The following is a 24,335-nucleotide window of genomic DNA, read 5'->3' as shown; positions in this document are numbered from 1 at the left end:
TGAGTGGCTATACCATTATCAGATAAAAGAGACTTCAACACAAAAGGTAAATTAGAATATATTTTGAGATGAATGGAAACAAGAACACATCAAACTACAGGATGTAGCCATAAGTAGTAAAGTGGAATTTATACCCATAAAAGTGGAAAAAAGTTTTAAAATAAGCAGCCTAAACTTCCACCTCAAGAAACTAGAAAAGGAAAACAAGATAAATCCAAAACAAGCATAAGAAGAGAAATAACAGAAAGAAGACTAGGCATTAATGAAAGAGAGAACAGAAAAGCAATAGAGAAAACTAGCAAAACCAGGAGTGATTCTTTGAAAAGATAAAAAAGAAAAAGGGCATTTCATTAGTTGGACTGACCAAGAATAAAAGAGAAGTTTTAAAAAACTAAGATCAGAATATAGTCAATGATATTGTAAGATAGATGTAACAAGACAGATGGTAGCTACATTTGTGGTAAACATTGTATGACATGAGAAGACAGGATTCAGTAGGCAGAGAGGGAAAGATTAGGGCCTGAGGTCCCTGGGTGGGGAAAAACACCTATTTTGGAACAATGCTGGGAATGTCTGACCACAGCAAGCCCCTCAGGCACAGCGTTCCTCTTAAGAATGTAAGAGACCCCAACTACTCCCCCTCAGGTTTCCCCTCAGGAATTTGAGGAAAGACCTAAGGATGGGCATAGACTACCCCTCATACAATGGAAATGAGCCAATCAGGAATGGACAAACCAGCACCTAGAGCTATCAAGCCCATAAGGGTAAAACCTGAGATAGAACAAGGTGGGGAGAGGTGACCAGAACCTTATAAAACAAGGACCCTTGCCTATAGTCCTCGGGCATTCACTTCCAAATGTCCCCTCTCTGTAAAGAGAGGTTTGCTACTATTCTTCCTTTCTGATCTTATACTCTAATAAACTTTTGCCCGATGCTCATTTTGTGTCCACCTCTTCATTCTTTGAAGTGAGACAACAAATCCCAGGTATTGTGGTAAAAAACCCTTCAACAGTAGCATAATGTATAAACTTGACAAATCACTAAGTTGTACACTTGAAACTAATTTAATATTGTGTGTCAACTATACTCGTTAAAAAAAAGAAAATACACATTGCAAATACATAGTTATATATAAAAAAGAATATGTATTTGAGAGAAAGAATAAGAAATCAAGATAAATTACAAATATTGATATTATATCTTTGTGGGAGACAGAATAATGGCCACCAAAGATATTCACAACCCAATCTCAGTAATATATGAATATGTTTCCTTATAAGGCTAATGGTCTTTGCACATGTGATTAAGGAGACAGACTCTGAAATGGAGAGATTATCCAGAATTACCCAGGGAGCCCAATCTACTTACATAAATTCCTAAAATCAGAGAGACTTTCTTGGATCTGGTCAGTGAAAGAGATGTGAAAATTGAAAAGTAGTTGGTCATTTGCTATACTGCTGGCTTTGAAGATGGAGGGAAGGGACCATGAGCCAAGGAATGCAGGTAGACTTCAGAAGCTGGAAAAAGCAAGGAAACAGATTCTCCCCTAGCACTTCCAGAAGGCACCAGAGATGACACCTTGATTTTATCCCAGTGATACTGACTTTGTACTTCTGACATCCAGAACCATAAGACAATACATTTTGTATTGTATAAGCCACCAAGTTTGTGATAATACTACAGGAACAACAGAAAACGAGTCATTCTCCTCATATAACAATGATTTTGTAATGTCATTTTTTATAGAAAGAATAGAAAGATAATAAAATCTTTCTTCTAGCAAAATAACAACAGCAGCAACAACAACAAAACTAAGATCAGTTATCAAGAAGGGGATATTGAAAGAGCAGACCTAGGCCGGCAGACTCCATCTGGTTCTGTATCCTCCATCTTGAGTGACTATGTCCCTGACATGGCCGAAGAAAGAAGTTCCCACTCAAACCTTAGACCACACCTCCTCCCCTTGAGTACCCGATCAAACCAATCAAACCACGCCCAGCAACCTGCTTGACAGGACTCTGACCTTTCCCCAGCCAATCGGCTAGCAAGCCAATCAGCTGAGGCCACGACCCTTCCCCAGCCAATCGGCTAAGGCCATTATCCCTATAAACCTTTTGAAACCCACGCTCTCTCTCTCTCCGGTATCTCACCACTGCATCAGTGCAGGTAGGGGATTGAGCTCGAGCTAGCTCAAATAAAGGCTCTTTGCTTTTGCATTGGACTCAGCTCCCTGGTGGTCTTTGGGGATCACGAATTCTGGGTATAACAATATCACTATAGACCATCCAGAAATAAAAACAATTATAGAGGAATACTATAACAACTCCATACCTGCGGGTTTGGCTTTCAGCTTTGTCCAGCAAAGCCAAGGTGGGGCAGAAAGGATTACTCAAGACTCCACAAGTCAAGAGAGTTGAGAGAGAGGCTAAGGGAAGTCTCCCCAAGCTGCTCTCAAGCTCCTGTATTTATTAGGCATACAGTATAGTGAAAACATTGCATAACATCAGTGGCCACCTGTCAGTACGAAGATATAGAAAGAGTGCAAAAAAACAAGGCATTTCCAAGACTACAAAAGAGCAACTGCAGAAAGCAGGGTGGAAAACAAGATAAGATATTCCACAGATAACGTGGTCTAAGGAATTCATGAGCACAGGCATAAATATGCATTAACTAGATAATGGTCAGCTGTTTTCAGCATGGCCAGAAAGCAGTGTAATGTGTTCCCTATAATCTCCTTAACTAGGACATAGGTATTTGATTTCCCACACATACCAATAAATTAGATAATTTAGAGGAAATGGATAAATTCCTAGGAAGTAACAAACTACCAAAACTAACTCCAGAAAAAATAGAAAACCTGAATAAACCTTAGCAAGAGAATGAGTTGGTAACTTTAAAACTTTCCACAAAGATCAGATGACTTCACTGGTGAATTCTACCATGTAGTTAAAGAAAAATTAATACTGATTTCCCACAAATTCTTCCAAATATAGAAGAAGAGGAAACATTTTCCAACTCATTCTATAGGGCCAGTACTATAGACTGAATGTTTGTGCACCCCAATGTGTGTTTTCATAAGTTAAAATCAAATTCTCAAGGTGATGGAATTTGGAGGTGGGGCTTTCTGGAGGTAATTAGGATTTGATGAGGCTATAAGGGTGGAGCCCTTGTGAATGGGATTAGTACCATTCAAAGAGTTACAAGAGAGCTTGCTTCCTCTCTCTGCTTTTCACTTTGTGAGGATACAACTAGAAGTCAGAGGTCTGCAACCAGAAAGGGTTGCTACCAGGACTCAACTATGCTGGACTCACCTGTGATCTTGGGCTTCTCAGAAATGTGAGAAATAAATTTCTGTTGTTTGTATACCACCCAGTCTATGGCTTGCTTATAGTAACCAAAACTGATGATGACAACCAGTACTATCATGATGACAACCAGTACTATCCTGATAACAAAAGGAAAGACATCACAAGAAAACTAAAAATACCTATGATCTTAGAATTAGGCAAATCAAAGAAATAAAAGTCACCCAGACTGGAAAGAAAGAAAGAAGGAAAACTGTATTTCTAGATGACATGATCTTTTATTTAGAAAATCCTAAGGCATCTACTAAAGAACAAATAGAACTTATAAATGAATTCAGCATTGTTGCAGGATACAATATACAAATCCATTGTATCTCTATGCACTAGCAATTAGCAATCAAAAAATAAAATTAAGAAAATCATTCTGTTTATAATAGCATCAAAAGAAATTGAAACATATGTCCAAACAAAAACTCTTGTACATGAATGTTTATAGTAGCATTATTCATAAGAGCCAGAAAGTGGTTGGGGTACCTGGGTGGCTCAGTCGGTTAAGTGTCTGACTTCAGCTCAGGTCATGATCTCACAGTTCATGAGTTTGAGCCCTGCGTGGGTCTCTGTGCCGACAGGTTGGAGTCTGGAGCCTGCTTCAGATTCTGTGTCTCCCTCTCTCTCTGCCCTTTCCCTACCTGCGTTCTGTCTCTCTCTCAAAAATAAACAAGTATTAAATAAAATGAAAAAGAAAAAAAGGCCAGAAAGTGGAAACCCATGTCCATCAACTGATGAATAAATAAACAAAATGTTGCATAGCCATACAATGGAGTATTGTTCGTAATGTAGAGGAATAAAGTGCTGTTACATGTTACAATATAAAAACCTTATAAGACACTATGTTAAGTGAAAGAAGTCAGTAAAATCACATATTATATGATACTATTTTTACTAAATGTCAAGAACAGGTAAATCTATAGACAGAAGGTAGAGCAGTGGTTGCCTATGACTGAAGGAGGGAGAATTGGGGCTTGACTATTAATAGGTTGAGGTATAACTGGTATAATTCAACTATGACTGGGGGTGAAATAACACAAGATCTTGATTTCAAACTTGGACATGGTAAGGTACTCTAAGGTATCTTTGAGACTTCCAAAGGAACATGTAAAGTAAGTATTTGGATGATGGTATCATTAAGAGAAACAAGAGAAAGGAAAACAAATATTACCTAAAGCCTGTTAATTGATATTCTGTATAGATGTCCCACAGTGGTCCCTGTGGATTACAAAGGCAGGTTTTAATTGTTACAGCTAGTTGTAGGGGTGAAATGATGATTAACTCACAAAACCCAGTAGAATGAATATCATTTCATCCTACAGAGAATCCTTTGGAAGCATAGGGGAACTATCTTTCCTTCCTCTTCCTTTGTTCCTTCCTATTTCCTTTGAAAATAGAAGGAATATATATTATCTTCATTCATTTTGTAGTTACTGATGAGAATCAGTGTGCCAGCAATCACAGCCTCATTTCTGCATTTTCTACATTGCTTCTAGAAAACTATCACTGACTAAATTTCCAATGTATGTGGGAACTGGGTGAGAGTACAGTGATTTATACATTTTCTATATTTCAAATTGTCTTTAGATAACCAAATATCTATGTAAGATATCTATGTAAGAACTTAAAATTCTAGTGAGGCATTGAGATTTTTCTCACTCAGTGATCAAAATTTGATGGATGGGAGAGGATGACTAACTGTACAGGAGACATATTTATCACAAAAATTCATAATTAATTAATAGAAAAATGAAATATATGGGAAAAATTAAAATACTCTTGAGAAGAATGATTCAACAGTTTTAAGTTACATTTTATAATGCAGAGAGTTTAGATTTGAGACAGACATGTAGTTTGTATCTACATTTATAATTTTGCAGAATCAAGATAATTCTAAATTTGAGTTTAATGGCTGGTCTTTAATACATAGCTCTTAAATTTTCATGGAATCATGAGAAAACAAGGGCTGTAATATAGCCCTTATATTACATAATATACTATATATATATATATATATATATATATATATATATATATATAGCTAGCACTATCTCCTTTATTCTAATGTGATGTTTTTTTCACATTCCTCTTAAGGAAAAAAAAATTCCCAAAGCTTGTCATGTCTTGCCTTAATTATGCTGAATCAATGAAGTGACATTAGAAATATCTATTATTTGGTGATTTGGGTTGTAAATAAAGCAAGGCCACTTTAGGACAAAGTTTTCACTTTGGAAATAAAACGACATTTCCTTAAAATTCACATAGTTGATTTTTAGCAAATGAACTCCAGTGAATCCTTTTAGGTATATATGTTATAAAAGGGATCCCTATGGTATGTGTTTAGTAATTTAAACTTATTAATTTTTTTAGCTTAGCAAAGATGGAGAATAACAACTTGTCATTCTCCCCATTGCTTAAACAAGCCCATTTTTTAAAATGCATTCTCATTTAACATCTTTATGTATTATAAATGTCAAGAGGTATGGATATAAAATTGTAAAATTGATTTTAAATGAGTAAACTACTATTATTCCAACTCTTATTATTATGGTAAATATATTTTTGTTTCTCTTTCAAGGAAGGTTACCCATTCATTCTAAAATATTTGGAAAATTCTATTCTTGATTTCCTTCAGATGTCATTTTAAAGTCATAGAAGAAAATCAAGCTTGTTACTTCATGAAAATATCAGATATTATATTCAGAACAGCAGAAAAACCTATAAAACCCTTAGGAATAAATTAGATAAGAAAAGTACTGAAACTGTATAAACAATAAAAATGACTCCTATACTTAGACACCATCTTTAACAATTTCAATACCTTTGACTATTTCAAAAAATCATTCTTGCTCTTAATAGTCAAAAGTCTATTACCAAATATTAACATGGAAAGCATCCTTAAGAATTAAAGACAACTCATAAGTATTTCAAAGAAATATTTACAGATTATTTATTCCTAATTTTACATTGAGTTTTCAGTGCCAAATACTCTTCTTTCAAGGTTACAATAGCATTTTCTTTTTCTTTTTTATTAACATACTTGTGACCATCCTTTTATATATCTTTCTAGGCACACACATGCACACAGACACACAAATGCAAACACACACACACACACAACAAAATTACATAGAAAAGGGCTTATGATATATATCATGTTTTTGTCATGAACTTTGGTGTGTGTGTGGGGGGGGGTTGTGATGAAGTAAGTATCTTTCTCTTCTGTTTTCTCTATTCCTAATGCTACATCTACTCCTGCACAGAAAAATCTATGTTAGTTGGTATATTTCGGGGTGCCTGGGTGTCTCAGTCAGTTAGGTGTCTGACTTCGGCTCAGGTCATGATTTCAAGGTTTGTGGTTGGAGCCCCATGTCAGGCTCTGTGCTGACAGCTCAGAGCCTGGAGCCTGCTTCCAATTCTGTGTCTCCCTCCCTCTCTGGCCCTCCCCTACTCATGCTCTGTCTCACTCTCTCTCTCGAAAATGAATGAACATTAAAAAAATTTTTTAAGAAAGTTGGTATATTTATCCACATGCATATTTATTTACATGCATAAATTTTTAAAAATTTTATATGCATAATTTTTTAAATTATATAAATGGGCCCATAAAATCTAAATTTCTTTATATTTTGATTCCCTCACTTAATACATTAATAAAAGCTTCCATTAACTGGTACAGCTCAAACACATTTCTTTTATGTTTGAATAGTGCTCCACAGTAAGACTGCACTATAATTTATTCAACTATTCAATTTGTTTTTTTTTAGTTGGGAGTTGTCTTTGTTTCCAGTCCTTGTCTTCGTGTACTAAAACATTAAGTACAATGTTTGTACTTTATTCTTGTATGTGAACGATATTATTTCTAGAATATATACCCATGACAAAGACTGGTGATCAAAGTTTATATAAGTTTCTAATTTTGACAGATAATGTCAGATATAAAAGGCTGTTACAATTTACATTTTCACCAGTTATAGTAGGAAATGCTTCCTTTCTCACTTTCCTGTCATGAGATATTATCTCTCATTTTGCTTTGTAGCTTATCTCCTTTCTAACTAGTGAAAATGATGTATCAATTTAAATAATATTTCTAATTTTATGGAGGATGAGCATTGCTTCATATATTTATTGGTCACGTTGACTTACTCTTCCGTAAACAGGTCTGCTCATATTTTCTTCCCATTAGTTCCACTGGGTTATTTAACTTGCATGAACCTAACTGTAAGAGGTTGTGTGTGTGTATGTGTGTGTTTTATATGTATTAAACCCATGTATGCAGAATATGTTCCAAACATTTTCCCAACATATTTTTGTCCTTTCCCTTTGTTTATGGATTTTTCTTTGCAACAAAATTACATGGTTATACCTATGTTAAATTGATAGTCTATTTCTCTCCCTCATGCAATGGTTTTGGCAATGGTATTTCTTCCACTTGCAATAGCCCTTCACGTGGTTTTAATATTGCCTCAAACTTTGCTTTTATTTCAGGTTTTTCCAATTTTAGGATCAGATACTTAAAGAATTTGTAAACAGATTTGCTACAGGCTAAAAGTTAAACTTTAAAAACTATTAATTAAATGGAAAACAACAGTAAGGTACAATTTAATGTGCAAATAAAATGCCACTACTTTGTTACCTTTAGTGATTGTCTTTGATACATATTTTCTCATTACCGTGGTCAAGTGTGGACATGTCAGAAGGAAATAAGACTTTGGTCACTGAGTTTGTTCTCACAGGACTTACAGAGAGATCATGGCTGCAGTTCCTCTTTTTCCTCATGTTCTTGGTCATCTACATCGTCACCATGGTGGGCAACGTTGGACTGATGGCTCTTATTTGGAAGGATGCCCATCTTTACATGCCTATGTACTTGTTCCTTGGTGGTTTAGCCTTTGCCGATGCTTGTACTTCAACCTCTGTAACTCCCAAGATGCTAGTCAATTTCTTAGACAAGACTGCAATGATATCCCTAGCAGAGTGCATCACCCAATTTTACTTTTTTGCTTCCAGTGCAACTACAGAATGTTTCCTTCTGGTAGTGATGGCTTATGACCGTTATGTAGCCATATGTAACCCCTTGCTTTATCCAGTGATAATGTCCAACAGACTCTGTACTCAGTTGATAATTATTTCATATGCAATCAGTTTTCTGCATCCCCTGATTCACATGAGTTTGTTATTAAGATTAACTTTCTGCAGGTCTAACATTATTATAATGTTAGAATACTACTCTATGTATAGAATGTATAGAATATACATTATTATAATGTATTAGAATAATACATTATTTCTACTGTGAAATTTTACAACTATTCCAAATTTCATCTATTTGACCCATGTATTAATGCACTAATGATATTTATTTTTGCAGCTTTAATACAAATATCCACTTTAATGACCATCATAATCTCTTATCCTCGTGTGCTCTTCGACATTCTGAAAAAGAAGTCTGAAAAGGGCAGAAGCAAAGCCTTCTCTACATGCAGGGTCCACTTGCTCTCTGTCTCATTGTACTGTGGCACTCTCATCTTCACGTATGTGCATCCTGCATCCAGTCTAGCCGAAGATCAGGACAAATTGTATTCCCTATTTTACACTATTATAATTCCCCTGCTAAACCCATTTATTTACAGCTTGAGAAAATAAAGAGGCTATAGGTGCCTTGAGATGAGCTACAAAGAAGTAATAGTTGTCAAGGGAAATTTCAAATTGTTTCTGTTCTCACCCTTTGCATAAACGAGTTCTTAAATCTTACAGATTAGCTATGGTTCTGCCCTTTTACTAAAGAGCTAGTGGTCAGGGTGGTCGCTAAGCAATGGGTGAAGGAACCCAGCTTCACACAATGTTTACTTGGATATACGTCCAATTAAAGTTATTACGTCAGTTGAAATGACTCCTACTACTAATTGTTGATTTATTTAAAAATATTGTAATTTCTTTTTATCTGAACATTTAGTCTTTGAAAATTTGATATCTGCAAGGGACTCCTCCCCTAAATTCCACTTAATAATTGACAGTAACTGAGGCTGGTGTGTAAGTGGGAGTCATTTAGTTCATGACTGATCCTAGCTCTCTGAGCTCGACCTGCATGTTAATAAGGCCCGGTGATGTTTTACCACATCATGATAAAATGATAAAAACTTAGATTCTTGGAAGAAAAATGTTTCCGAAATAAAGGGGAGGAAAATTAATAAAAATGAAGAGTTTGAAAAAATTGGTGCATTTTAATAACAACAGTTAAAAAAAAAAGTTGGCTTGAATTAAATAATGGAACATCAAGATTTTAATTTCCCATATCTAGAAGCCCACATACTAACTTTCATACAGGAAGGGCAATATAATATAATGGTATTTTGGAATTGGCAGATTTGGAAATATCTCAAGACATAGCTTTCTTAGATATTACAGATCTCCTGTACTCTATTTACATGACTATTTTGTTAGCAATAGTAAGTTGGTAAACATTTGCATAGAGATTGCTTTGCTCTCCTACACTAGGTAGATGGCAAAGCGGAGGGCAAGGATGAGAAACTGGTTAAGCATATATGGATGCAGGCAAAAAATTGAGCTAGTGGTCCTTTTTTCTTTAAGTGTATTTATTTATTTTTGAGAGAGAGAGAGAGAGAGAGAGAGAGAGATATAAAGAGACAGAGAGACAGAGAAAGAGAGGGCGCACATATGGGGAGGGGCAGAGAGAAGCAGAGATAATCCCAAGTAGGCTCCCTGCTGTCAGAGCAGAGTCCAACACTGGGCTGGAACTCACAAACTGTGTGATCATGACCTGATCCAAAGTCAAGAGTCATATGCTTACCTGACTGAGCCAACCAGGCACCCCTAGACTAATTTATTTTAGTATACTACAATTGACATAGATTCCTTTTTTTCTTTTCGTTTCTTTTTCTTTCCTTTCTTTTCTTTTCTTTTCTTTTCATTTCTTTTCTTTTCTTTCTTTTTTTTTGGCGAGGACTTAATTATGTTCCTTGAGCAATCTGTTTGTTCAAGCACTGTGTTTTAAAAAAAAGAATTCATAGGAAATAAAAATTAAATTCAAGTTGTTGAAGCAGGAGTGAAAATGGTCCTCTTGTTGAAGTATTTTAAAAGTTATATTTAGGGTTTTTTTTTCTTTAATTCCAACAAACATCAAAATACTTATCTAAAATGAAGATAGTATGCATCATAAATTTATCAAATCAATTTACTTATGAATATAAATGAAAATATTCAATTCATTTTAATAGGCTTACAATTTTATTGCCATAGGTTCCCATTAGAAATGGCTTTTTAAAATGTTAGACAACTGAATGCATTCTTTTGAAAAGTTCTATTGACTGCAGAAAACTGTGGTTAATTTTACTGTTTTGGTGGCTAACAATGACACAGGATTTTTAAAAAAAAAATTTAATGTTTATTTACTTTTTGAGAGAGACAGAGAGAGAGTGAGTGGGGAAGAGGCAGAGAGAGGGAGACACAGAATCCAAAGGAGGCTCCAGGCTCTGAGCTGTCAACACAGAGCCCGACATGGGGCTTGAACTCACAACCCGTGAGATAATGACCTGAGCTGAAGTCAGATGCTCAACCAACTAAGCCACACAGGCAACCCCCCTGCCCTGCCGCCTTTTTTTTTTTTTTTTTTTTTTTTTTAGTATCTAATGTGGATATTTTTAATTTATAGGTTAGGATTGATTTTTGCATTACATTTTCCTTACTTTTGATTAGGGCCCTGTTCCAATAATTTACCATTATGTTCTGTTACAATTTTTTAAATTTTTGTTATCATTTTGACAAAAATAAATGTTTCCATGCATATATGTCTCGACAGTTGTTTTTTGTTTGTTTGTTTTATTTTTTTGCTTTTTTGTTTTTTACTTTGAGGGCATGGCACTTACATAATGTTTCTAATTTCTGCAATGATATTTCATGACAGGATTATTAAAGGTAGAACCAATTATTAAAAACTTGTTAATCTTTTAGTATATGTAATGCTAACAAATGAAGACTTTGTTTTGTAACCACAGTGAAATTATTATACATGACAGAATTAATTGCTTAACATTATTTAATATCAATCTGTGTTCCGTATTCCCAATTTGTATCAAAAATTTGTTGTTTCTTTGTTTGAATCAGGATTTAAACAAAGTATATCTATTGCATTTTGATGATGGTTCTTAAATTTCTTTTCATCTATAATAGTTTTCTCTTCCTCCTTTTTTCATGTCATTTATCTGTTGAATAAACTGGTTTATTTTCTATAGAATTTTTCACATTTTGGATCTGGCTGATAGTATCTTTGTGATAAAGGTAATGTATACTTAGAGAACTGATGATAGAATTAGATCTACAAGCTTACTTAAATCCAGAACATATTAATTTTATTAGCTGTGGATGGCCTATTGTGTGTTATTAAGAATAAAATTTATGATTTTATTTTTAATAAAACTATTCACTTCATCCATATTTTAATTTTTTTTTTCAACTTTTTAAATTTATTTTTGGGACAGAGAGAGACAGAGCATGAACGGGGGAGGGGGAGAGAGAGAGGGAGACACAGAATCGGAAACAGGCTCCAGGCTCCGAGCCATCAGCCCAAAGCCCGACGCGGGGCTCGAACTCACGGACCGCGAGATCGTGACCTGGCTGAAGTCGGACGCTTAACCGACTGCACCACCCAGGCGCCCCCATCCATATTTTAAAATTTATTTATCTAGAACTAGACAAAGACTCACATAATGGTTTTTACATTTATGGGTTTGGAAGGTTACTTCCCTTTTATCATTTTTTTTCTCACTTAGGAAAATGTAGGTTAGCTAATAATTTTTCTATTTTGTAGGTATTTTAAAAGAATTAGCTTATAATTTTAAAAATTACATTTGGGGCGCCTGGGTGGCGCAGTCGGTTAAGCGTCCGACTTCAGCCAGGTCACGATCTCGCGGTCCGTGAGTTCGAGCCCCGCGTCAGGCTCTGGGCTGATGGCTCGGAGCCTGGAGCCTGTTTCCGATTCTGTGTCTCCCTCTCTCTCTGCCCCTGCCCCGTTCATGCTTTGTCTCTCTCTGTCCCAAAAATAAATAAAAAACGTTGAAAAAAAAAAATTTAAAAATTACATTTAAATTTGTTTGCTCTTATCTAATTCTTTACTTTCTCCTAGTTTTAAATTTTTTCCATTGGCTCTCCTTTCTTGTAATATTTTGGTTTCTTCTAGATTTTATATCCATAGTTGAATTTATTGATTTCATTTTAGCTTTATTTTTGATATGGTCTGTATTCTTTTTTTTTAATTCTTTTTTTTTTTTAATATTTATTATTCTTGAGAGACAAAGAGACAGAGCATGAGCAGGAGAGGAGCAGAGAGAGAGGGAGATACAGAATCCGAAGCAGGCTCCAGGCTCTGAGCTGTCAGTACAAAGCCCAATGTGGGGCTCTAACCGACAAACCGTGAGATCATGACCTGAGCCAAAGTCAGTTGCTTAACTGACTGAGACACTGAGCCACCCTGAAGTTGTCTGTATTATATTATGGATTTTCTTCCAAATGGAATTTAGTTGCTGAGTGTTTTGCATGTTTCTGGTTTTCTACCTCTTATTGTTCATATGGAATTTCCATTTATGTTAACTTTCTACAGATCCAACATAAAAACACCAGTTCTATTTTGAATTCTTGTTGCCATATAAAATTTCCAAACAGATGAATCTATTAATGCATTGATTCTTTTTGGTTTCTCAGTCTTTATTCAAACTTCACTCCTATGAACAACTAAATTAAGTTTCTTACACCCATGTCATCTTTGGCATACTGAAAAAGAATTATGAAAAAGGCTGAAGTAATGCCTTCTCCACAGCGGTGGCCATTTGCTCACTGTTCTCCTGTTCTCTTACAACACTCTTTTTTTTCAGATTTGTGAGTCTTGAATCTGCCCCAGATGAAGAACAGGGCAAAATGCATCCTTTGTTGTATATTATTGCAATTCTCTACTAAATCTCTTCTTACACATACAGCAAAAGAAACAAATTTAAGGTGGACTAATAAAATGATAAAGGAATACACATTTCTCAAATAAAATGTCCTTACCATTTTTTCAATTTTTATTTAAATAAGCACAAAACCTAAATGGACATCTTGCACATTGATAATACTCAATGCATTTTTTAGTTAAAAAAAATAGAAAATGTGTAAACTTTATATTACTATGTTATAAAAATATGGCTGATGACTTTAAGCAATTATTAAGTCTTTTAAACACCCAGTCAATTTGTCAGAATTTAAGATTTGTTCTTCAGCTATAGGCAAGAGTGAAGCAATGTTTCAGTTGCTTTCACTCTTATATCATCATCTTAGTAGATGATTATTGAATGAGTAAATGCATGAGAGCTCTACTTCTAATGATAACCCATTCTGGAAACAGTTTGAAGCACACGCAAAGTCTTCTAAAAGCCTTCCATAAAACCAAACAATTTCCAGCTGCATTATTCTTGCTTTGTAAGACTTTTATACCCAAGAAATTGTTTGGAATTAAATAGTATAAAGTTCATGAGTTTTAAAAACAAAAGTGACTATACACATCATCTTAAAGTATTTCAAGGTAATTACAGTCACCTAAAAAAAAAGTACTTCTTTTTTTTTTTATTTTTTTTTTTATTTATTTTTGGGACAGAGAGAGACAGAGCATGAACGGGGGAGGGGCAGAGAGAGAGGGAGACACAGAATCGGAAACAGGCTCCAGGCTCCAAGCCATCAGCCCAGAGCCTGACGCGGGGCTCGAACTCACGGACCGCGAGATCGTGACCTGGCTGAAGTCGGACGCTTAACCGACTGTGCCACCCAGGCGCCCCCCAAAAAAAGTACTTCTAAATAAGTATCCTCCTTGCTGACATTAAAATATTTATCTAAACATATAGACAAATACATAGCAATACTTTCCACAATAAGTAGAGTTAAGAATTTCTGGTAAGTATGAATTACCCTTTTCATTCTGACAGTATCAATGAAAAAAATCATTATTAGAAGTACTGTTTATACAAAATTAATTTTTTAGTAATTACAAACCACTTGAAAATCTTCAGTGTTTCGAATCAGTCTTGTAATAATGGTGTTTCATTTTAGAGGGACTGATTACATTAAAACTTTATTATATCCTCCTATCTCCTTGTAATTTTTTTCCTTCCAGCATGGTATCCACTGTAAGCTTTTTGACCTCTTTATTTATATTCTTGTATTTTGGTGAAGAATAAAACAAAAATATTTGTCTAAATAAATGAGCAATGATTTTCTGTTTCTGCTACATTTCTTTCCTGATGTATGATTCTTAGACAATAATTCCTACTCTATTCTGTGTTGCTTAACATACATTTTTACAGAAAATTCTGTATATAAGCTAGCATTGTACTGAAAAATAGTCTATTAAACTCTAAGTGCCTCCTATACCACTGCTTCTACTGAGCCTAAAGTGGGTCTGTGGGCCTACGTGTACAGGTGGTACTACGTGTGGGTACCACCTTGACAACAGTGGATTAGAGAAGTCACATTACGCTTTTCAGTCTACAGGCCTCTCATAGTTTTTCTACTGTTTCTGTTTTTGTCATCTTCTTGTACATCCATTCTATGCCTAATGATGTATGGGGTCAGGCCATATGAATATGGTTTCTGTCACCATGAATGCCATGTTCAGTTAAGAATATCTGAGACTATAATATTAATAAGGCCAGCTACTCAAAACTGTGCTAAAATTTCTGTTTGGGCCAGATGAGTAGTCATCTTATGATATAAATCAGTGGAACACATACCAGGGGAAATATTATCCATTTGTAATTAAACTGGTAGGAGAATAGGTAATGGGCATTTGGCATGTACGTAATAGGTTATTGAGCATTGGAATTGGGGCTTTATTCAAATTGCAAGGACTCAGAGAAGGTTTTTGAGTGGAGTAATTTGATAAGGGCTAAACTATATTTGAATGCATGATCTAATATATGGGCATGCACATTGAATGCTAGACAACATTATCAATGAACTGAAGAAATACGAGGCCTTAGCCATCCTATAAAATCTGAGAAAAAGGCAAATTAGGTGATAATTTAAATGTCAATCTACCACCACACTCCATCACCCAAACCAATGGAACGTTGTTTCTATGAATGGCACCATTAAGAAAAAATACTGTATCAATAGCAGACTGGCCATCTGATTTCACTGGAACAGTTCATTGTACTGAGACAAAATCACAGCAGTTCCATGGAAATATTGTGTGGTAAATTTATACCAATACATTAAATATTAATTAATTCGTGTCCTAGGCTATAGGGAGGAGAATAAAGCTCTTTAAGTTGAGGCTGTATCACTTTCTCACTGATCAAAGGTCTGAAGAAAAAGCATTACAATCTCTGAACATGGAACATAAATGGGTCACTCAGAAGGATATTTTCTTTCTTTTAGTATTTGGGAATATGGCTGCTTCTTACATAGGAAAATCTATCCCATAAATTTCCACCTCTCCAATCTCAGTGATAAGCTAAAAAAAAAAATGGGGGGTGCTGAGTTACAACCAAATCGAGAAAGAAAGTATATTTTCTTCTCCTTCCTACTTTTCTACTTCCATAATCTACTTAAATGCTCCTAGAGCCCAATAACCAAAAAATCCTTAGAATTCCAGGCACAATGGAGAATATACTTGTAAAGCAGTTAGGATCCTCTAGTCAAACATCCTCAATTTTTACAAGTGAGGAGTGTTAATGCTATACCACACAGAATTAACAGAGGCAGTTCCTTATAACTTTTATTCTCACTTGAACACGCGAGGCTTCCTCTTGTACATTCAATAAGCTACTACCTGAGAGGAACAGACATCAGCAATTAACTGAGTTCAAGAGTCAGTTGCAGTCATCAGGCCAGGAGTTGTGATGTGTGAAATGGCAAAACAAATAAACAGCAGCAAAAATTAAAAGTTGGAACAAAGGCTCTGACGCTGGTTGAGTTAGTATTAAGGCGTTCTGAAGGAGAATGAGGGGAATAAAGCTTCCAGCTGAACTGGAAAAGAAAGCCTCTGTGGCCAAGAGTAAAACATAATGCAATGTTTAAAAGTTACTGCTCTGACGAGGAACCACAGGGCCTTTGGTATTAAATTTGCACAATCCACAAAGTTACCCACACACAGCATAATTTTCCCTTTCCCTGAGTGAATTCACAGTTACTACACAACCAGTATTTCCCAGAGAAAGCCTTGGAGCTCAAGAGAACTGAGCCACAAATCCTATTATCTGTCAGAAATTTGGGGTTTTACTATCCCCAACCTACATCAGATTACTGTTGTATGCTTTACTATGTGTAAGTCAGTGAAAGGATAATTTTGCAATTCTTGTTTGTCATTTTCCTATGACCTGTTCCCATTACTACAGAAAATGTAGTGCTAACCAGTGGGCACTCTCAGGCTTCTACCCTGGTTCCTGAGCCCTTGTCAGCCCCATCACAAAAGTGTGTGTGCTGCTCACACAGAGGCAAGCATGTCACACAGATTCTGATGGGCCTGGAGAGATGCTGGCAGCTTTGCAGCTGTTTAAGCAGAACTCCTTACATTGCTACACTAACATTAGAAAAACAAAGGGATAAATTCTGGTTTTTTGTTTTTGTTTTTTTTCCTCATCAACATTGCATATGAAAGCCATGTTTTTTCACCTTTTAATTTACTATACATTTTGATTTTTAACTTCAGCTCCTAGATTCTGTTGTCAAATAAATAGACTCATTCTCCCTAAAGAATCTATTAGCTACAATGGACCAAAGGATGGTACAGAGAATGAATGGATAGGTTTTAGGATGAGGAAAGGGATATATAGGCTTAAGAATTTTGATCTTCTAAGAGTGATCATAAGTTATACTTAAGGGTTTAAATGGAATCTCATCCATGGGTGTGCTGATCTCAGTGGTTTGGCATTTTATAAAGATGATTTTGGCCCAAATTCAGATTTTGACGGGAGAATATATTAGAAGATACGCAGAGCTTATTAAAAGGATATGTGAGTATTCTAGGCAGGAGATGGAGTTTTCTTGAATTTTGAGAAAAGTGGGTGGTTTTAACAGATATTAAAGAGATAAAAGCCATGAGTTTGATAATAGTTCTGATGGGTTCAAGGCGGGAATTCAGTGTCAAGGATGACTCTCAGGTTTCTTTCTTTAAAAACGGGGTAATGATGATGCCATTAACTGAGAATGGGAAGGCAGGATGAGGGCCACACTTGGTGATGCTGTTTACAAAGACTCTGAATTTGGATCTGGACATTCTGAATTTCATGAGTTTTTGAGACATTTGAAGAAACTATCCGGTGGTTGGAATGTGGCAACATCAAGAGCAATAAGAGAAAGGAAATTATTATGACCTAAAAATTGCTCAGGGGTAGTTTGTCAAGATGCCCTCACAGTGAACTCTAACGACACAAAGTGTATTTCTAATTGTTACACCTGCTATACCTGGGTTATTCCCCAATTAGCTCACAATGCCCAGTAGAACAGCTTTGCCCCCAACCTACAGGGAATCAATCCATTGGTAACTTTTACTGAGGGAATTTAAAATATATTTTTTTTCTTTTTCATGAATAGATTTGGAAAAGAGTACAAATAAATACCTTCTCCCTGCAGTCGAGGTTTCCAAGGAAAATCTTTGCGCAAGTAATCACTGCTTCATTCTGCACCTTCCACTTTTCATTTAAAGATTTTAGGAGGAAGTACAGCGGATGTGGGTGTGAAAGCAGCTAGAAACTTCATCAGTTTGGCGATTCATAAAGATGTCTCTGGCCCCAATGTAAAGTATGGGAGAGGGAAATTTATATTTCTTCCCTTTAGAAACCCACCATCTTTCCTTCAAGAAACCCATCATTTCTCAATCTCGAAAAGACTTTAAGAAACTGAGTGAGGACACTAGGATCCGTCTAATTTTCATTATTTGTAGTTTTTCAATTTTTTTATTTGATAATGAGACATCCAGGTGAGAAATGAAAATCCTGGTAACCCTATGAGGTTTTTCATTTAACTTCAGGGTAGACCATTCTGGATGCTTGTCATAAATACTAAATGTTTGAATGATGAGGAGACACAAATAATATTTCTTTTTAATAGTAAACTTGAGATAATAGAAAAAGGAGGCAAATGATAAAATGATGATAATGACTCAAGAATTTCAGAGGTTATTTCATACCATAGAAACTTTTCATTGTCAGGCTAAGGACAACTAAATTATGCTGCTTAAACTTCCTTAATTTGTTCATGGAATCATGAAAAGATGAGCTAAAGTCACCAATGATAACATTATTAAGCCCCTTGTTTCCAATGGATATATGTGTGTGCATATGTGTGTGTGTATATATATATATATATATATATACACACACACATATATATGTGTATATCTATATGATATAGAGATACATATGGATATTGAAAAGATCTAAGAACTTAATAGCTCTTGACTTAATTATAAAAATAGGATGTATCAATTATGGATTTAAAGTTGGCAAGAAACCTAGGCAGGCTCACTCAGGACAAAACCCCACCTTAGAAATTAAATGACTTGCCCTCAGTGTCTATTAAGGCTAATTTTTAGAAGAGACATTTCAGTCATTCTTGCTGCATGTGCTGTGTTTCTAGGCCTTCTCGTGGGTATATGCTTTAAAAGATAACTTTTTTAATGTTATTTGTTTTTGAGAGAGAGGGGGAGAGAGAGCAAGGGAGGGGCAGAGAGAGAGAGAGGGGGACAGAGGATCCGAAGTGGGCTCTGTGCCGACAGCAGAGAGCCTGATGCGAGGCTGGAACCCACGAACTGTGAGATCATGACCTAAGCTGAAGTTAGATGCTTAACTGATGGAGCCACCCTTGCACCCAAAAGATAAATTTTTAAAGCTATTTTTTTTTCTATTCTCAAGGAATATGGGAAATAACTCCTCATTCTCCCTAATGAACCATTATGAAAATATTGTCTATGGAGCCATTTTAAGGTTAAACAATACAATTTGGGTATATAGGTAGATTTTTAAATGTATTTTAATCAGCCAGAAGTGTGTGTATAAAATTGTGTTATTCATTTTATTTTGGGAAACAATGAATTTACACATCAAATTATAGGTAGATTTTTCTCCTTCTAGGTGATCTAAGAGTCTGTGCATTCACCTCTAAATACCTTGGGATCTCTTCTTTGGATTTGCTTTTAGACAACATTTATAGGTCATAGAACAAAATCAAGCAAATTATTTCAGGGATACATCAAATATAAAGAAAGGAACCTGAAAATGAAGAAAACTATTTAAAAAAAACATTGTGTTTATATATCTAACTTTGTTTACAAAAAAACTTTTGTCTGAGAGAGAGAGGGAAATTACTCTCAATGGATGAATTCAGATACAACTGAAAATATTCAAAAGCATATGCTACATAATCCAAAGCCTTTTCTGTATTTTAAAATACAGAAAACCTATAAAATAAAATTTACTTATGATTAATTCCTAATTTTTCATTAAAATATTTATTGCCACCTACTAAATGCAATAGTATTATTCCTGTTGCTCTCTTTTTCTCTTCTTTACTATTAAAATTTAAGACTATCCTTAAATATATGTCATTGACCATATATAAATATCTATAATTCTATAAAATAGGATGACTATATATTGTGTTTTTATCACAAAAGCAGTTTTGGAGGTACTGTGTATTTTTCTCCTCCTTTATTCTCCCCTCTCACCTCCACCAGACAATAAATATTAACAAGCTAGGGTCTATCATTTTATACAATCTTTATGTTCTTATGGTTTTTGCAAATATGTGTGTGTGTGTGTGTGTGTGTGTGTGTGTGTGTATTCACAGATCTACAGAATGGGAATTTTAAGACTCTATTATCTATTTGTTTAATGAGATAATGTTAAATACATTTCTCTGCATCTTATTTTTCTCACATTCCTAGCAATTGTGGAAATTTCTTTCAGACAACTCGTAGATCAACAGCTCATTTTATTGATTTTAGCCATAATATTGGTTAGTCTGGTTATGCCAAAACTTGTTCAACCATTGTTTCATCCTGTTGGTTTACATATTATTTCCAGTCTTTTGCCACTGTGAACAATGTTGTAGACTTTTCTACCTATGAAATATGTTATTGCTATAGAATAGATAGAAGGCATGGGTTGCTGAGTTGAAAAGTATGTGTATTTTTATTTATTTTTCAATCTTAAAAAAATCTAATGCTTATTTATTTTTGAGAGGGAGAGACAGAGCAAGCTGAGGAGGTGCAGAGAGAGAGAGAGGAAGACACAGAATCTGAAGCAGGCTCCAGGCTCTGAGCTGTCAGCACAGAGCCTGACATGGGATTCGAACTCACAAACTGTAAGTGAGATCATGACGTGGGCCAAAGTTGGGTGCTTAACTGACTGAGCCACCAAGGTGCCCCTGTGTATTTTTTTTAAATATTACCAAATTGCTTTTCAGTCTTAATAATTTACATTTTTATTAGTAAGGGTGACAGTGGCATTTTCTAAATTCTAACAATCAGATTTTGCTAATCTGAGGAATGAAAAATAACGTCTTATTTTATTTACACATCTTGAATACTAGGGATGGTGCTCACCTTCCTCACATTAACTCAATGTGTTGACATATTCTGTGACTTGCCCATTCAATTCCATTTTTTTGTTCTGTCGAATTACTTGACTTTTCTTACCAATTAGTAATATTTCCTGGCATGTGATAGGAACTAATATTTAGCCTATTATATTAACTATACATATTTTTTCCAACATTTTATTCATCTTTTACCTTGTGAAATATTTGATACATACTTCATTTTCATGTATTTAAACATTATATTAAATACACTTATATCCTTATTTATAATTCGTGGGTTTCTTAGAGATTTTTGTAATATATTTAAATTATATTTATTTTATGAATTTTCTTAGAATATTTAAATTGTTTTTTTTTAATTTTTTACTTTTAAGCCCTTGATCCAGTAACAATTTTAAAACAAACATGGAAAACAAAGCCATTCTTACTTTTTTTTTTCTGAAATAGGCAAATGTAGCCATAATATTTTCTCAATTGAAAAATCACCCATGTACTATATTAAATGCCAATACATATAGTTGAATCAGTCTTTGGAGTCTTTATTTGGTTTTACTATTATATTTTCCTATTTTCATGTCATATTATATTCCATTAAAGGCTTTATGTTGTAACACCACTGCACACTTAACTTTGTTACTGTTCATATTTTCCTTGTCTCTTCAAAATAATTTTATTTTATAAGAACTTTATGCTTATGCTATTATGTTAAAAAGCAGTTAGGATTCAGGGGCACCTGGGTGGCTCAGTCAGTTAAGTGACCAACTCCTGATTTTGGCTCAGGTCATGATCTTGCAGTTTGTGGGATCGAGCCCCACACTGAGCTCTGTGAAGCCTGCTTGGGATACTCCTCTCTCTGCCCCTCTCCTGCTCAGGCTCTGTCTCTCTCTCTCTCAAAATAGATAAATAAAAATAAATAATCTTAAAAACAACTAACTGAATTTAATTTCTAGCTGAAATTGAATTCTAACGACATATTTATAATACTCGGTCTTCTTATCTGAGAACATATTTTGGCTATTTCTTTAGAAATTGTATAATACTTTTCGGTAAGTTTTACAATTTTATTCACAGGGTCTTATATATGTTAAAAATATTTCAATGTATTTTAAGGTGTATGGCTATTGTAACTGATATATATCCTTTTTCTTTCTTGCTTGCACTGAAAAAAATCTCGTGATTATTTACGTATTCATCCTGCATCTGGTACTTATTAAAGTCATAATGTTATTTGTTTAATTATAACACTATAACATTAGTAAAAATATGAATTTATCTCCCACAATTTTTATGACATTTCATTATATCTTTGTTATATTTTGTTTTCGTATCTTAGATGTATTGAAGTTTCTGAAAAATACTGTACAGTAATGGTCAGAGTAAGCATTTCAATCTGTCCTAATTTGAGGAAGATGCTATATTGTCTAGAATGTGTGCTATTGGCTTTGATTACTCATCTTTAGCATATTTCAAAAGCTTAATTCTATTTTTAAAGCTTTTATAACTAGAAGATGATTATTAAATTGAAATTAATTTTTTCCAAATTAAAAAACAAAACCACTTCTCTTATACAACTAATAAACTCTCTCTACATAATAAATTATATATAATAAATATGTATAAATATAAATACATAAAATAAATATACATAATAAATTCCATATATATGGTGTGTAAATGGTATATATATATATATATATATATATATATATATATATATATATTCCCCTTAATTTTGAGGAACAGTTGCCCAAATACATATTGTTTGTAAAGAATACTGAAGTGTAAAGATAAATGTTCTGGTTAAAAGGGATATGTAAATAAGCAAGATACATTTATTTGCAAATAAAATGTGATTATTTTCACAGTCTTTTATGACTCTGTTTTTCACTTACTCTTCCATTTCAGTGATCAACTTGAGTGAATCTGATGGAAATAAAACACAGGTGATGGAGTTTGTTCTCATGGGACTTACAGATCTTCCAGGGCTGCAGGTCCCCCTGTTCCTGGTGTTCTTGGTCATCTACCTCACTACCATGGTGGGCAACCTCGGACTGATTTTTCTCATCTGGAAGGACCCCCATCTTCATACCCCCATGTACTTACTCCTTGGCAGTTTAGCCTTTGCAGATGCTTGTTCCTCCACCTCTGTGACTCCCAAGATGCTGATGAATTTTTTATCCAACAATCACTTGATATCCCTGGTTGAATGCATCACCCAATTTTATATTTTTGCTTCCAGTGCAAACACTGAATGTTTCCTTCTGGTAGTGATGGCCTATGATCGCTATGTAGCTATATGTAATCCTTTGCTTTATCCAGTGGTGATGTCCAATATCTTTTGCATTCGGTTATTAGGTGTTTCATATATTATAGGGTTTCTTCATCCTATGATGCACACCAGTTTGTTATTTAGATTAACTTTCTGCAAGTCCAATGTAATACATTATTTCTACTGTGAAATTTTACAACTGTTTAAGATTTCCTGTACTGACCCTAGAGTTAATATGCTCTTAATTTTTATATTTTCAGTCTTTATACAATCTTTCACCTTTATGACTATTATCATCTCTTATTCCCATGTCCTCTTTGCCATCCTGAAAAAGAAGTCTGAAAAGGGCAGGAGCAAGGCCTTCTCCACATGCAGTGCCCACTTGCTCTCTGTCTCTTTGTTCTATGGCACTCTCTTCTTCATGTATGTGCGTCCTGGGTCTGGCCCAGCTGAAAATCAAGATAAAATGTATTCTGTATTTTACACAATCGTAATTCCCCTGCTAAATCCTTTTATTTACAGTTTGAGAAACAAAGAGGTTATAAATGCCTTGAGGAGAATAATAAAATATAAATAGTTCTTAAGGCAAAATTTAAACTTGCTCATTTCAAACTGTGCAAAATGCAAGGGGTCTGAAGTTATGAAAAGTAGCTTTGGCTTTATAAGTTTAACAGAAGGCAGTGTCTAGGGCAGTTTCTGAGTGCTGTATGATGAAAGCTTCATTGGGTATTTGTTTCAATGTAAGGAGATCTTAATATCACACAGAATTGAATCACTGATTAAAAATAGACCACCTTTAAGAAAACTAAGCATTTAAAATTTGTGATTTTTGACTCTCTGTACATTGCCTCTAAATTAGATATAATAATAGTTTGTAACATGATTGTAGCAGATATTTATGTTTCTTTGCTTGAGGCTGGAATGACTGAGCCAAGATAATTGTCCAAAGCCTGTATATCAAAAGTTTTGCTGCTTTTCCAGTTTGCATTCTGACCAACAGTGTAAGAGGGTTTCCCCTTCTCTTTATCCTCAGCAACACCTGTTGTTTCTTGTGTTGTTAATTTTAGCCATTCTGACAGGTATGAGGTGGTATCTCACTGTAGTTTTGATCTGTATATCCCTGATGA

The 24,335-nt window shown here is 34.7% G+C and overlaps 2 protein-coding genes across 2 annotated transcripts; both read left to right on the top strand.

Annotated features, from left to right (window-relative positions):
• Window positions 1-8,037: 8,037 nt before the first annotated feature.
• LOC131511425 (olfactory receptor 5AC2-like) lies at window positions 8,038-9,024 on the top strand. Its single transcript, XM_058729103.1, is given in 4 exon segments — window positions 8,038-8,570; window positions 8,629-8,683; window positions 8,685-8,993; window positions 8,995-9,024. Coding segments are annotated over 4 exon segments (921 nt in total). The 5' UTR covers window positions 8,038-8,043.
• An 8,535-nt stretch (window positions 9,025-17,559) lies between these two features.
• Window positions 17,560-23,785, top strand: LOC131513176 (olfactory receptor 5AC1-like). The gene is made up of 2 exons (XM_058732537.1): window positions 17,560-17,662; window positions 22,845-23,785. Exons 1-2 carry the CDS (start codon window positions 17,560-17,562, stop codon window positions 23,783-23,785), a joined length of 1,044 nt encoding a protein of 347 aa, XP_058588520.1.
• The last annotated feature ends 550 nt before the right edge of the window (window positions 23,786-24,335 follow it).

This window comes from Neofelis nebulosa, chromosome 5 (assembly GCF_028018385.1).
Source record: "Neofelis nebulosa isolate mNeoNeb1 chromosome 5, mNeoNeb1.pri, whole genome shotgun sequence".
In the NCBI taxonomy this organism is placed as follows: Eukaryota; Metazoa; Chordata; class Mammalia; order Carnivora; family Felidae; genus Neofelis; species Neofelis nebulosa.
The sequence above is the reverse complement of the archived record's forward strand: the minus strand, read 5'-3'. Positions and strand labels throughout refer to the sequence as shown.

What these genes read in the sequence shown, in the direction of transcription:
- LOC131513176 (XM_058732537.1), top strand. Translation starts at nt 17,560, where the DNA reads ATGAGGGCCACACTTGGTGATGCTGTTTACAAAGACTCTGAATTTGGA. An exon ending in TTTGAAGAAACTATCCGGTG is followed by an intron (nt 17,663 to 22,844) that starts GTTGGAATGTGG and finishes CTTCCATTTCAG; the next exon opens with TGATCAACTTGAGTGAATCT.